Below are 13679 nucleotides of genomic sequence, written 5' to 3'. Positions count from 1 at the left end.
CATTGTTCCCCTGGCGTCTGCGCGCGTTCGTGTCCGCTTCTTCTCCTTCTTTCTTCACTCTTCTCTCTTTGTTTGTGCGTCGAGCTTCTCCAGTCACGCGCGCCGTCGCGTTTCCGCGCCTCTGGGCGCCGTCTGCGTCTGCCGCGTTGCGTCTCCTTCCTCGCTCTGCTCCACTCCTCTCTCCTCTGTCTGCAGCATGGCCGGCGGCGGCGCGTTCTTCTCTTCTTCGCTGGGCGGCGGCGCAGGCCTCGCAGATGACAGCGGAAACTTCTCAGGCTTCGCGCAAACCCGGCTGGGCATCGACAGGCCTGCGGTTGACGGCGTCTCCGCCGTCGTTCCGCTCTTGACCTCTGGGGTGTATGAACACCGCGTCTGGCCCCGACTCCGCGCGAGCCGCCCCCACGCTCTCTGGAGCCGAGAGGTACGCGCAGAAAAGCAGACGCAGCCGCAGTGTGAACAGGAAAACGCGGGGGCTCGACGCCGCGACCTCGCCGTCCAGAAAGAGTCGCCGCCGCAAGCGGAGACGCGGCGCCGCCGACCTGCCGCGAGAGTCCGCGGGCGCCTCTGCGTATGCAGACACGCAAGAGGAAGCAGGGAGCGAGTCAAACAGAAATGAGAGGAGAAAAAACTCTTCTACCCCAAACTCCCTACATCCCCCCGCACTTCCCCGCGTGCTCCGCCCTCAACCACGCGCAGCGCAACCGCGCCTCACTCGCTGGGTGTGGCTCCTTCTGCCTGCGCGCCTCTTTTTTCCGTTTCTTTCAGGTCCTGCCTCCGCACAGTCTGCCGCCGTGGTCGGGGACTGCAGCCACGCCTTTCCTCGCGAGTTCCTGTGTGAATCGGACGCGGACAGCCTGCACTCGCCTGAAGTGGTTCCCTAACGGCCAGCGGCTGCTGGCAGGGACGCAGCCGGGCGAGCTGGCGGTCTGGTCAGGCACTTTCTTCGGATTTGAAGACCTCAAGCGCCTGCCGCAAGGTGGCGGCGCGATCACTGCGATGGAGTGGAGCGGCACAGGCGACAGGCTCTTCGTCGGAGACGCCTCGGGGCTCGTCGTCGTCCTCTCCCAGGCGCTCAACCCTCTCGAAAACGAGCCTCTCAAGGTGCGCAGGCCGGGAGAGCCCTCCGATGTCCATCCTAAACCGAGCCTCGGACTTCGTAGCATGTTGACATCCACCACGTGTAGCTGTCTTAAAAACTGGTGGTCTTGTGCTGCCCTCTTGAAGAACTCGGTTGTCGATATCTCCTACCCGGAGTCGTCTTCAGCATTCGGGGAGCGCTAACATCTTTATTGACTCGATTTGAGCCGTGCAGTTCTGGATCGCGCACTACTTGTCGACGCTCTTCACGCACACGGTATCTAGGCGAGAAGTCGCAGCCGCGGAGAGAGTGCGATGTGCCTTGCTTCAGTGCCGCGTGTCTCAGCTGCGCGCTCGCGAAAGAGACCTACCGGGTGGGCGGCACGACAGGCGCGCGCGGTGCCGCGGCCTGGGACTCGCACTTTTTGGTCGGCGGTCGCGGTCGCCTGAGTCTCTCTCTTGTCTGGATGTGTTTCGCCTCGTTCTGTGCCGTCTGCATGCCTTTTTTCCGGCGTCGCGGGTGGTTTCTGCCTCCAGGGTCTTAGCCACCCCGTTCTGGCGCTCTCCGCGTCGCCGCTCACGTCGCAGCTTCTCGCGGGATGTGCAGACACCGTGGACCCGCTCATTTGGGACGTGAACCGGCTGTCGGTGTCGCGCGTCCTCCGCGCGCCGAATCTCGACAGCAGCTCTTCGTCCTGCCTCCATTGGCATCCCCTCAACTCACTCATCGCCTCGGGCTCAAAGTCCAGCTGGATTTACCTCTGGGATCCGCGCGACGCGCAGCCCGTCGCGACCCTCCAGCCGCATCGAGGCACCATCAACAAAGTCGTGTAAGGCGCGCCGCGAGAGACCGAGCCTGTCTATCCTACATCCGGCGTCCTGAATCTGCAGAAAGCCATGCACAGAGGCGTGGAAGTGAATCTATTTCAAAACGCGTGTGCCGAGGGGGCCGTGGATGAAGCTTTTTTCACACGTGAGAGCCTGGCTGCCTCGTGGACGGTGCGGCTGATGCCGTCTCCCGCCCGGGAGAGGCGCGACGCTTAAGCGCTCGCGTCTTCTCCCTCTCCCTCTCTTTCTGTCTCTGTCTGGTTCTCTCTCTTTTCTTCATTTTCCAGAGAGCCTGCCTGGCGCTTGTGGCCTCGTCTCTGACGCGCCCGCTTCCGCTGCGCGCCCTCGCGTCGTCTGCGGCTCCACCTGTCTCGTCTGCTCACGCGCGCCCACTCTGTCTGCGGGAAATGTGTTTGTTTTCTGCGTTTTTCAGCTTCCATCCGCACGGGTCGCTGTTGCTGACGTGCAGCCGCGATACGCTGATTCGCTCGATCGACTTGCGGATGCTGCGCCCGCTGCATCTGTTTCGCGTACCCCGGCCTTCCGCTTCGTCTTCCTCTTCTTCGTTGGCGTCGGGGGGGGCTCCGGGCGCGGCGGAGCCGCTGCAGCTCGCGCTGAATCCTGTGCACTCGAACCTGTTTGTGACTGGCGACAACCATGGCCAGCTGACCTTTTTCTCGCTGCTGCAGCCGGCCGCGCCGCTGCTGCAGCTGCAGGAGGCTCACGGCGGCGTGGCGCCCTCCGGCCCCAGCGAGCGGGCGGAGGGCGCGGTGGTCGCGCTCGACTGGCACCCGCTGGGGAATCTCCTCGCCTCCGCCGCGGATAGCCGGCTGATGCGCTTCTGGTCGCGCGGCGTCTGCGGCGGCGTCGCGGGGGACGCGATGCAGACCGTGAAGCTCGTCGAGCTGCAGAACGGCGGCCTCTCCGGCGACTTTCCCGTCGCCGTCCGCTGCGTGAAGAACCGCGAAGTCGTCGACAAACGCAAGCGCGCCCGACGCCTCGTAGGTGGCGGCAGCTTTCGCCCAATCTGCGAGAGCGACGCGCCGGACGCGCTGGCTGCCGGCGCCGCCGCCGCCGCTGGGCACGCGTCGGCGCGGAGGAGCGAGACGAGCGACGAGGAAGAAGACGCGGAAGACTGGGACGGCTGGCTGGGCAGCTCGCAAGCGCCGCGGACGCCCGTGAAGGCCTTCCCGCGGATCGCGAGGGCCTGGCTGGTCGGGCGCAGATCTCCCGCTCCTGGCGACGCGCAGATCGCGACGCCGACGGAGGGCGGCGAGCAGGGCGCGCGAAAGCGAAAACTGGGTGACGCTGCGGAACCCGAGGGCGAGGCGACGTGAGACACGGCGCGACCGCCGCTGCGGAATCGGCTGGAATGGAAGAAAATTGATTGAGAAGCTGCCTGCGGAGAGAGCGTGGAGGAGCTGCTGGACTGGGCGCGCGCGCGCCCACTGCGACGTGCAGTGGCTCTGGACGCGAGCTGAGGTCGCGAAAGACGGTAAAGAAAAGGGTTCCGGGTTTCGCCGACCGACTAGGGTCCCGCGTCTGAGAAGTGTGTCGCTGGCGCTGGCTGGACGCGGGCACCGCCGCGCGTGCATTTGTCTGTCTTTTTAAATCGCGAGAGACTGCGATCTCCGCTTCTGTTGAAGTCTCTCTTTAAACAAGAAAGAAGGGCGCCGTCAGCTCACACGCAAGAACGACGACGGCTGAGGTGGCGCAGGAGGGCGCAACGCGCTCAGGCCGGAGTCACTGTTTTCGGTCCTCGTTAACAGAGACATTCTCATCGCAGACACTAGCTGCAGATGGGCGTCGCGAACCGGATCACATTCGTGCAGACGTGCACAACGCATCGATATAGACGGATTAGGAGCGGTCACAGAAGTCTCTCTCTCTCTCTCTCTATATATATATATATATATTAGAGAGAGAGAAGGCAAGCCTTACGTATACTGCGCATATATATTCGTATATATATATATATATATATATATGGATAGATAGATATCTGGAAAGGGTGTATGTGTTGGTGGGAACGATGGGGTTCCGCAGAGTCAGGCATGCATGAGCAGTTCTACGAGCCTTTTAGCGCACAACTGACGGGCGCATGGGGACTGTCTCTCGCCTCAAACTGCGGCGTCGGCGGTCTTCTGGCGACGAGCAGAAAAACGGCCACAAGCTGCGTGGGCCTGTGGAGAAGCCTCAGGCGGGGGAGTGGCAACCCTGCACCTCCGGATTTTTGTGAAAGAAGGCATGGACGATGCTCTGAGGCGGAAGGAATTTCGCAGCCATACTCCCCGAGCTAGAGTAGCCCTGAAATGCGTTGCCATACACTCAGAGCTAGCCCACTCTAGATCTCTCTTCGTCTCCTGGCAGAGCGCTCACCCGAGAAGGGAGATGTGCGAGTCGCAGGCGCCCAATAGGCGACGACAGGCCCATGGAGGCTTAGGCTGTGGCGACAGAGAAGAGGCGTCAGGACGTTAGTCCCTAGGTCCCTCGCAGAGCAGTGCCCTGAATGCTCTGCCTAGAGGCTCGCGGACTCTTGTGTGTATAGGATTCGACGTAGCTCTGATCCGAATGTATTCACGTGTGTGTCTGAACTTAGGGGGAGCCACCCTTCTCGTTTGTTTTCGGCTTTGTGGTAGAATAGTTACTTTTTAGCTTGCGGAGTCTCTCACGGATGCTCCCGGCCTTCTGCCGGTCTCAAGAGCAAGATACCTGTCCTCCGCAGTTGCTAGGATGATCTGTAGGATCGTGGGTGGGGTGCTCCTCTCTGAGACAAGACTATCCGCGTTTTCGGATACATGAAACGAGTTGGACAATTAGTTTAGTCTCGACGGTCTCTGTTTACCGGATCTAGATTCTCTTGCGCTTTTCACCAGCGTCATGTTAAGTACTTTTCTTGAACTGAGCGTCGCCTGCGTGCGTGAGCTGCCGCGGCTTTATGCTACCTGCCCTGTACAATTGTGGCTCTGGCGCAGGGGGATCACGACAGCTGCATTTATGCGTCAGTAGGCGAGCGAAATCGCGTCGTGGAGTTGCCTCCTGCATATGCAAAAGAGGCGGAACGCGTGTCCGTAGAATGCCATTTTTCTTAAGTGACTGGAGCGTAAGATCTAGATCCTTAGCACGCAGCGGCGCCTCGCGAAGACGCCGGCAGGTCGCGACGAAGCGACAGTTTTTTGAGAAATGCGCGAGACCGCATCCCTTCGACAACGCTGAAAAAGTCAGACGGCGAAGACTCTGAATTAAGTTCTCCAAAGCGGAAATTACAAAAAAACAGTCAACGCTTCCCTCTGTCTCTTGGTCTGCATGCATAAAAACCCTGATAAATATGATGACGCATATTACATATATATATATATATATGCGTCTCTGTGTCCAAGTGTCTCTCTCTCTCTCTCTCTATATATATATATATATATATATACATATATATATATATAGGCAAAAAAGGCGACAGATGAAAAAGATACGGAAAAGAAACACGAGGCTACCCTGCCTACCTCCTGCGCGGCGAAGTGCTTATCAGCGTTTCGAGAGGTTCACTCGGGACGAATGTGAAACCCGACGAGACGCTGCGCCACCTCTTGCGTCGCCGAGCAGGCGCTTCGGCTGACCAGTGCCGGCCTCAGTTCGCCGCGTCTTGGTGCCTTTTTCTTCAGAATTTTCCTCTCTATCTGCTCTTCTCCGCTTCTGCTCGTTGACGGGCTGGCGAAGACGCGGCGGCGTCGCCTCGCACCTTGCCTTCGCGCGCGCAGCTGGCGGCGGCGTTCTCGCGCCGCCCTGTCTCTTTTTCTCAGCCTCCGCGCCCGCCATGAGGCCGCGGCCCCCCTCTCGCTCCTTCCCGCCGGCGCTTTGACTCTCCACACCAGCGTGTGCTCGCCTGCTTCGCGCGAGTTGCTGCTGACATCCGCGGGCGCTCTGCGGAGTCCTTGGCTGTCGCCTCTGCGCGGCCCGGAAATCTTCCGCCGTCGCCCTTCGCACCTGTCCCTGCCGCCGCCGTGAGAGAGGCGGCGAGCCCCCTGGCGGGCTCGACGCGCCCAAAGCAACTGGGGACGGCGCCGCAGACGGGCGCGGCGAAGCCGACGGAGGGCGAGGCTCTCCATGGGACGCACGCGAGGCCGAAGTAGACCGCCCGCCCTGCGACAAGGGCGAACCAGAAGACGCAGAAGACGGCGGAGGGGGCGGCGACGCCCGAGAGGGAAGAGACGAGGGAGGCGACGAGACAGGCGAGCACCAAAAGGAGGAAGACTGCAGCAAAGGCGAGGCCGGCGGCCGCGGCGATGGAGCCGTCGACGGCAGGGAGATAGAGAGGGAGGAAGCGGAGAGATATCGCGTGCTTTGCGACCGCGTCGCCTCGTCGGGTGACAGCAGCGCAAAGTGTTTCTTCAGCCTAGCAGCGGCGGAACAGAGGTGATGCGAGGAGAACGTCCTCACGCTCCGCATGGAGGTCCGCGTGGAGAGAGACGACGACGAGCTCGACAACGCAAACGCCGCCGATGAAGAAAACAGCGGCGTCTGCGGCGCGCCCCGAGCGTCCGCGCCCTCCGCGCCTTCCTCTTCTGGTCTGTCCTGTCCCCCGCGGTTTCCGTCTTTCAAGCCCTGCACCTCCTCTCCCGTGAACCGCGTTGCAGCCACCCGCCCCATCTGCCCCCCCTCTCCTCCCTGAAGACTCAGCCGCCGCAGCAGCGGCGAGAGGCCGCTATTCCTGCGCCTTCGCTTCGCCTCCTGTCCCTCGGCTCCTGCAGACCCGTCGGCTCCGTTCTCAGTGTCTCCGACCGGAGACAGGCACGCGGAGAACGGCGAGAGAGGCAAGCTCCCTGGCCGCGATGCATGCGGCGCTCTGTCGCCCTCAACTGGCTGCGCCTGCTCCCCTGTGTACTCTTCGTTCTTCGCGACGGGTGCGAGCCCAGCCGCGCACGTCTCCCCGCGGAGCTCCTCCTCGTCGCACCGCGCCAGGGGCGAGGGGCGAGGCCCTGTGTCTCTCCATCGCGGGCGCGGCGGGGAACCGGCGGGGGGAGGCGAGGGAGAGAACGCAGCCGAGGCGGATGCAGCGGCCGGCGAAGAGAAAGCTGGAACTCGAGCAGAGAGACAAGAGGGTGAGGGAGAGGCGGACGTCGCCGCAGGCATCTGGCAGCCGCGGTTGAGGGAGAGAGTGGGAGAGACAGAAAAAGAGAACTGTCCACTGTAGCTGTTCATTCCCGCGTAGCTGCGAGTGTCCGCCTCCCGCAGGCATGGAGGAAAGCCTTCCCCGGCTTTGCCGCAGCCACGCTTCGCGGCCTCGGGCGGATCTTCCGCGGCGTCTCGCCCCTCGCTCTCCACGGTCTGCGCGTCTTGGCTCTCTTCATTTTCATCGCAGGGTGCGCTGCCCCAGTCGCTCGACTCACTTCGGCGGCCGTGCCTCGGCCGCCTCAGCGGCGCCGTCGCGGTGAGGCGCCGCTGCCGCCTGGGGTCGAGCTCCGAGGGAGTCCCGAAGAGCCACGTCGACCGCCGTTCTCTTCTTCCGGCGCGTGCTGCGGCCTCGCCTGCTCGCTCGTCGGACTCTCTCATCACATTGATGCTCCACCCGCTGCTCGTTCGCCGCGGCCGGCGAGTCACGCGCCCCGTCTCCTCGCCAGCGCCGCGGGCGCGCGCCCCGTGGTGGGGCAGCGAGGGCGACGCCGGAGACAGGAAGGCCGCAGCCGGCAGGCGGGACGAGGTGCGACCCCGCTCGACGCGGCGGCGCGGCGCCATGCGGCACTCCGCGGAGAAAGCTCCGCTGGACTGCCGGGGGCGGCTGCGACAGGCGGCGCCCGGAAGCAAAGCCAGAGAGGTTGCCGTCGGCGCGTACACGGATGGCGGCGTCCGCGGCCGCGCCGTTGCCGCCGGCGACGAAACGGCGCCAGAGGCCCCCCACGGGGACGAGGGCCTCGCGCGCTGCCGCCCGCTTCCCGCCGACGCCCTGGTCGCGGCCTCGAAGCCCGCGGCGACGGGGACTGACAGCGACAGCAGCCCAGGGGGGCACTCCGGGTCCTCCCCGGGGGTAGGCGAGAGCCGCGAAAGCGTCGAGAGCTGCGAGGGGGCGGCCTGCCCCTGCGCGGCTGGCGAGAGCACAAAGGAAAAAACGCTGGAGCTCAGCGAGGCCGGCGGAGACACGTGGAGGGCGGGGAACGCCCCGTCCGCCTCCCCCGCCGGCTCCTGAGGGATCCCGCGACCCGTGCCGCGGAGACTCTCCTCGCCCTCCTCCACGACCAGGGGCGAATGAAAGTAGCCAGGGGAGAAGGCGTCGCGCGACAAGAGAAGAGCGGCGTCTGGCGCGGAAGTAGGTGCCAGCGGACACTTGTCTTCGCCTTGGGAGGTCGCCTCGCCCGGCGCGCCGAGGCCGAGGCCCCGAGAAGGGCCTGTCTCCTCGACCGCAGCCCCCCGACATTGCGCGCAGTCCATCGCTCGGGAGGCACAAAGCTCTCGGCGCCGCAGAAGAGAGACGGGAGGCGGCGGCCAGAGCGACGCGGAATGTGCGCGGCCTCGCCTCCATGGTTTTTGTTCGTCCTCTCGACAGCGCCTCTCTTCGTCTAGCGCCTGTTCGTAGGCAAAGATGCAGGCCGGCGGAGCCCCAGCAGAGGAGGCGCGCGGCGTCAGCGAGAGGCGGAAAGGCGGGACGTGTATCCACTTCTCTTGGACGTTTGCCGCTGCGCCGCGCCTGGTGTCCTCTCCATCCCAGTTCCAGAGTGAGTCTCGCTCTTCTTCCGCATATCCGACCCAGCTTTCTCTCCCTCGCACCCACGCGCGCGATTCCTCCCGAGGCTCGCGCAAGCCTCTTTCGCAGGGGACCTCTCGCGCCCGACGCCATCCCCGCCCTTCGCAGCCTCCATCGAATGCCTGCAGGCCCCCCCCTCCGCCGAAGCCGCTTCTCTCGCGCGGCGACCGAAGGCCTCCTGCCTGTGCAATCCAACCCGCGTGGCGCAGCCTCTGTCGACATCCAGGAGACGCACCCTCCGGAGCACCAGGCTCGGGGCGGGACCAGGGTGGCGCCGCGAGACTGGGGGGGGCGGCGCGGACATACAGGCCCTCAGTGGTGTATCCTCTGCGGCGGAGATAGCAGAACGCGCCCTCCTCAATGAGCTGCTGCAGCAAAACGTCTCTGACTGTCTTCCCGGCTTCCCCGCTCGGCTGCAGGCGACCGCGCAGCGGCCGCACGCGCCAGACCGGGGCCAAGCCGCCGCCTCCACAGCGGGAGGCCGCGCGCGACCCGAGCCAAAAAGACGGCAGAACAGAAAGAGCAGAGATAAACGCGCCCTCGGACGACGCCGGCGGCGAGTCTGCGCGAGGCGACAAGGCAGGCGCGGAGAGAAAAGGAAACGGCGACGGCGGGGCCCGCGGGAGCGCAAGAGACGAGAGGGGGGACGGCGCCCAGCGCGGACACGGAGAAGACAGATATCCATTCCAGGAGACCGGGAGTCCCGCCGCATCGTAGACGCGGAGACACTCGACTGCCGCGTCAAGTCCTCGCGCGAAAGCCGCAAAGAGGAAGCCCCACAGCCTGCTGTGGCTGAGCGCCGCGGCTACGTCGAAGGGTGCGCGGTAGATCACTACAACCCCGCCGCCGACTCTACGCGATGAGGAGAACGAGTGGGGAGGAGCCGCGGAGAAAGACGCCGGAGAGGCGAGAGAGACTGGAGAGGCGCAGGTCGCGGACGGAGACGCGCGAGAGAGTGCAGGGACGCCCGGCGCAGGCTGACGCGACGAAACACGAGGAGAGTCCGAAGGAGACAGCTTGGCGGTCCACCTTGGCGTAACGGCCTGCGCCCGCGGCGCCTGCGGCGCCGGGCCTCCACAGCCACCGCCGTCGCTTTCCCGCGGCCGCGCCCACACAATGTCAAAGAGGAACGGGTGCGTTTCGTCCGCAAGGAAGGCCGGCGCACGGCTTTTCTGCAGCTCGAAGACGCGCCTCGTCGCAGCCGCCTCGGCTGCAGCCGCCTTACACGCCACAGCAGCGGGCGCATCCGCAGGCGAGCGGCCTCGAGGGGACTGCAGCGAAGCACAGGCCCTCCACCCCCCGCAGGTCGAGCCAATCGGCTCCACGCAGGGGGGGGATGACGAAGAAGAGGAGATAGAACCCGCCGCTGCTGCGAAGAGCCGCCCAGGCAGCGACTGCCTTGCCGCTCGATGGCCTGCTCCTGCGAGGGATTGACTCCGGAGTGCACTCACAAGGCGCTGCCGATAGGCGCGAAGGAACGCCTCGCGCGCCTGCGCGAAGTGCCGAGGCGAGACCTGCGGCAGGGGGGAGAAACAGAAAGACGCCGCGCCAGCGCGAGCGAGAGAGCCCGTCGAGGCGCACGCCGGGGATGACGAGGCCTCGCGCGAAGCTCGGGGATGAAGATTCACGGTCGCGTGGTCGCCGGCGCCTGCGTCTTTCTCCACCGAACCTGCCCTCTCTGCCTCCCTGTCGACAGCCCCGAGTCCCTCGCCCTGGCGCGCGCTGCTCCCCCAGGCCAGGAAAGTCCCCTCCGCGTACTCGACCCACTCGCCTCCGACCTCAAGTGTCTCCACGGCTCCGGCGAGCGCCTGCGCGAGACTTGGGGCGCTGCGGGCGGCGAGCCCCGCGGCGGCACCCGGCGCGAGCAGCCGCGGAGACACTGGAGCCGCGCGGTCGTACAGCCAGACAGTCCACTCGCCACACCCGCTGTCGAGCGGCGCCACCGCCGCGCCTCCGCGCCCGCGGCTGCTCGGACCCGCTGAAGAGCCCTGAGAGCGCGCCACGAAAGAAGACGGATTGAGGAAGTCGCTCACCGCGCAGTCCAGCAGCAGCTCCGGCAGGAGCTGGCGAACGCGCGAGAAGGCGCGCGCCACCCCCGGACGAGCCGCGGGCGCCGGGCAGAAACGCAGCAAGTGCAGAGAAGAGCTAAGCGCCTGAACAAAACGCGACAGCAGGACCTGCACACGGCAGAAACTCATGGGGGGGGAAGAGAACAGAGAGAGCCGCCTAGAGACGACAGCGAGTCGGGCAAACAGGACAGGAAGACGAAACGCGTGTGGAGGCCGCTTCCGCTTCATTCCGAGGGCTCAGCGCTCTGTTCCCTTGTGGTTCGCAGTGCAAACGCAGAGGCAGCGCGCGGCTCTTCCCGCAGCCTTTCGCTTTGTCGGCTGGCTTCTCCCTTGCTAGTGCTTGTCAGCTGCATTCGTCTCTGCTCACGCCTGTTCTTCTCTCTTTCACGTGATACTTTTCACTCAGAAGCTTTTTTACTTGAGGCACAGCTTCTACAGCAACTTATTCTCCCTTCGGCTGCATCCTGCTGCCGGCCTCGTCGCCTAAACCCTAAACCCTCTGGCACACGGCGCCGATCCCACCGAAGCATGGCGCTTTTCCTGCACTCAGTTCCATCTTTCTTCTTTCATTTTCTTCACGTTTTCCCCATTTCCCCTTGCTGCCACTTGCCCACCGTCTCCGCGAAGCGGCGACCTGCGCGGTCGACGCGTCTAAAGCTCTCCCAGTCGCGCGGATCGAATGCGAACTCCCAAATCAGGCTCGTGAGCGCCTCCATCTGCTTTTGGATCTCCTCTCGCTGGTGCATGCAGAGAGATCCTGCCTCGCAGCGTCCTCCTCCTCCTTCTCGCGTCACGCTCTTCTCTTGCTTTCCGCCGCTGCGCGCGCCGGTGCAATCTGCGAGGGGGCCTGCGTCTTTCACTAGAGGCGACGCCCCGCCGCCGCACCTAGGGCAGCCGCAGCCGCACGCGCCTGACCCCCGCGGAGGCGGCGCCGCCTCGTATGCGTCCTCCCGCGCCTCTTCGCCAGGCGCCGAGGCGTCCGCAACGGCTTTTTTCAGCTTCTCTCCCTCGCGGCCGCTCTCCCCCCGCGCAGCTGCGGGGTCTCCACGGCCTCCACTCGCTCGCCGCGCTGTCGTCGCCCTCGCGGCGGCAGGCCATGGCGCCCAAGAGGCGCCGGCATCTAGCGATCTCGCCGGAGTCGTGAGACATTCCTCGGTATCCGATGCGAAGCTCTGCAGGGCGGGGAGCGAGAGCCGAGTGCGCGTGCGGCGTCGGTGTTGCGCAAGACGCGATTCGTTCTTAGAGAGATGCGTCGAGTCGGCGGGCGGCAACGGCGGGGCGGGCGGAGGTACCAGCGAAGGCGGCGAGGAGGCACGGTAGATCGAGAGACGCATGCGGCGCAGGAAGGGCGTCAAGCCAGACTTGCGCGCCTGCACAGCGAACAGACACGAGCGGAAAGAAAACCAAAAAGCTCGAAGCGAGATGAGTCGCCGCGAGTAGCTCGCGCGCTGGACGAAGGCAAAGGGGGGTGGCGCAGGTGCTTCATCACGGAAAGAGAAAAACTTCAAACGTGTGGTGAGTTGCCAAGAAAGCTACGCAAGGCGTGCACGCGAAGCAGGAGTCCAAGTCTGGTTCGAACTCGAGGGAGGAAACAGGAGACGACAGGCATGTAACGTCAGAGATAGCTGGCGCAACGGACTCGAGTCGAGAGGCGCCAGCAGCGAGAAAACAGCCAGCAGGTTTCTGTTTTCCTATCTGTCCTCGATGCTGGTGCACGTTGTCGCATCTTCCGCCCTCTGTAGAGCGGGAAGCGAAAGCAACTCATGCCTGAGGAGGACGTGAACTTTTCATCCTAAAAGGAGCCCCTCGCGCATTTCTTTCGCGTTTTTGCTTATCTGCACTTCTCTTCCGGCCCTTGAGCGCAGGCGTGTCGTCTCACCTTTCGCTTTCGCGTTTGCCGGCCGCCGCGTTGCTCGGGGCTGCAGAAAAAGGCGGCGGGGGACACTCGAGATGCGCTGTGGGAGCGGAAGCCTGAGAAGACCCTGCGGCCTGAAGACTCGCCGCTTATCCGCGGCGACGCCGCAGGCTGACCATCGCGTGTAGCTGAACAAGTCGCGCTTGCGTCCTCCGTCTCCAGTGGACCCAGGCAAGAGGCGTCGCGATCCCCCGAAGAGACTGCCTGAGGAGTGAAAGCGAGCCACGCGGAGAAAGAGGAAGGTGAAGCGAGAGAAGCGGCAGAGAGAGAAGAAGGCGAAGCGAGAGAAGAGGGAGAAAGGAGCGAGGAAGACGACGAAGAAGAGAGGGAGGAGGGACGAACGGGGACTGGAAGGCGCGGAGGGCGACCAGAGGAAGGCCGCGAAGAGGAAGTTACAGACGAGAGTCGGACGGCAGCTCCCCCACGGCCGCAGCGTGGCGCGCAGGCGGTGAGAGAGAGCGTCCCTCGAAGAGAAAGAGGAGAAACCGGCGGCCGCGCCTGTGCGCAGCTGCAGCACCGGGGGCAACATGGTAGCGCAGACAGAGTCGCTTCTCTCAGCGGCGCATCGAACCACGGCGGCAGGAACTGCCGCGAGAAAAGCCGCGGCACGCAGAATGGAGAAAGAGGAGACTGCGACGAGGAAAGAGGAGTCGTTGCGGAGAGATCAGAAGCCAGGGGCGAATCGTGGGTCTGCTTCTCGAAAGAAGACTTCCGGCTCTCGGTAGACAAGTCCATTTTGCTCTACTCGCACCCCAAACCCTGGCTCTGCTTTTTCTGTCGGCCTTCTTCTCTCCTCTGGGGGGCAGCCGCAGGCCGCTGCAGGGGCGCGGTACCTCTCTTCATCCGTCTGCGCCGTTACCTCCTTCTCTCCGTTTTATTTCCACCATTAAGAAAGCCCTTTCGATTTAAAGATATTTTTAGCTCATCTAAAAATTCAGACATTTCTTAAAAAATAACTAGTGAAAAAATTGCTTAAAGAACGGGGCGGCGGCTGGGGCCTCTCATCGTCGCCCTCGCGCGATTGGGGAGAACTCTTGCGTGCGCTTTTTATCTGTTT

The 13679-nt window shown here is 64.1% G+C and overlaps 2 protein-coding genes across 2 annotated transcripts; one reads left to right on the top strand and one right to left on the bottom strand.

Annotated features, from left to right (window-relative positions):
- Positions 1 to 196: 196 nt before the first annotated feature.
- Positions 197 to 3242, top strand: BESB_064780 (WD domain, G-beta repeat-containing protein; the record flags this gene model as incomplete). Its single annotated transcript, XM_029364873.1, has 4 exons — positions 197 to 421; positions 766 to 1101; positions 1615 to 1907; positions 2339 to 3242. The coding sequence occupies 4 exons, from the start codon at positions 197 to 199 to the stop codon at positions 3240 to 3242; spliced, it is 1758 nt and encodes a 585-aa protein (XP_029218456.1).
- Positions 3243 to 5427: 2185 nt separating this feature from the next.
- BESB_064770 (uncharacterized protein) lies at positions 5428 to 13357 on the bottom strand (the record flags this gene model as incomplete). Its single annotated transcript, XM_029364872.1, has 3 exons — positions 5428 to 10791; positions 11322 to 12077; positions 12587 to 13357. The coding sequence occupies 3 exons, from the start codon at positions 13355 to 13357 to the stop codon at positions 5428 to 5430; spliced, it is 6891 nt and encodes a 2296-aa protein (XP_029218455.1).
- Between the last annotated feature and the right edge of the window lie 322 nt (positions 13358 to 13679).

The sequence above is a fragment of the Besnoitia besnoiti genome, chromosome VI, assembly GCF_002563875.1.
Source record: "Besnoitia besnoiti strain Bb-Ger1 chromosome VI, whole genome shotgun sequence".
Lineage (NCBI taxonomy): Eukaryota > Apicomplexa > Conoidasida > Eucoccidiorida > Sarcocystidae > Besnoitia > Besnoitia besnoiti.
The sequence above is the reverse complement of the archived record's forward strand: the minus strand, read 5'-3'. Positions and strand labels throughout refer to the sequence as shown.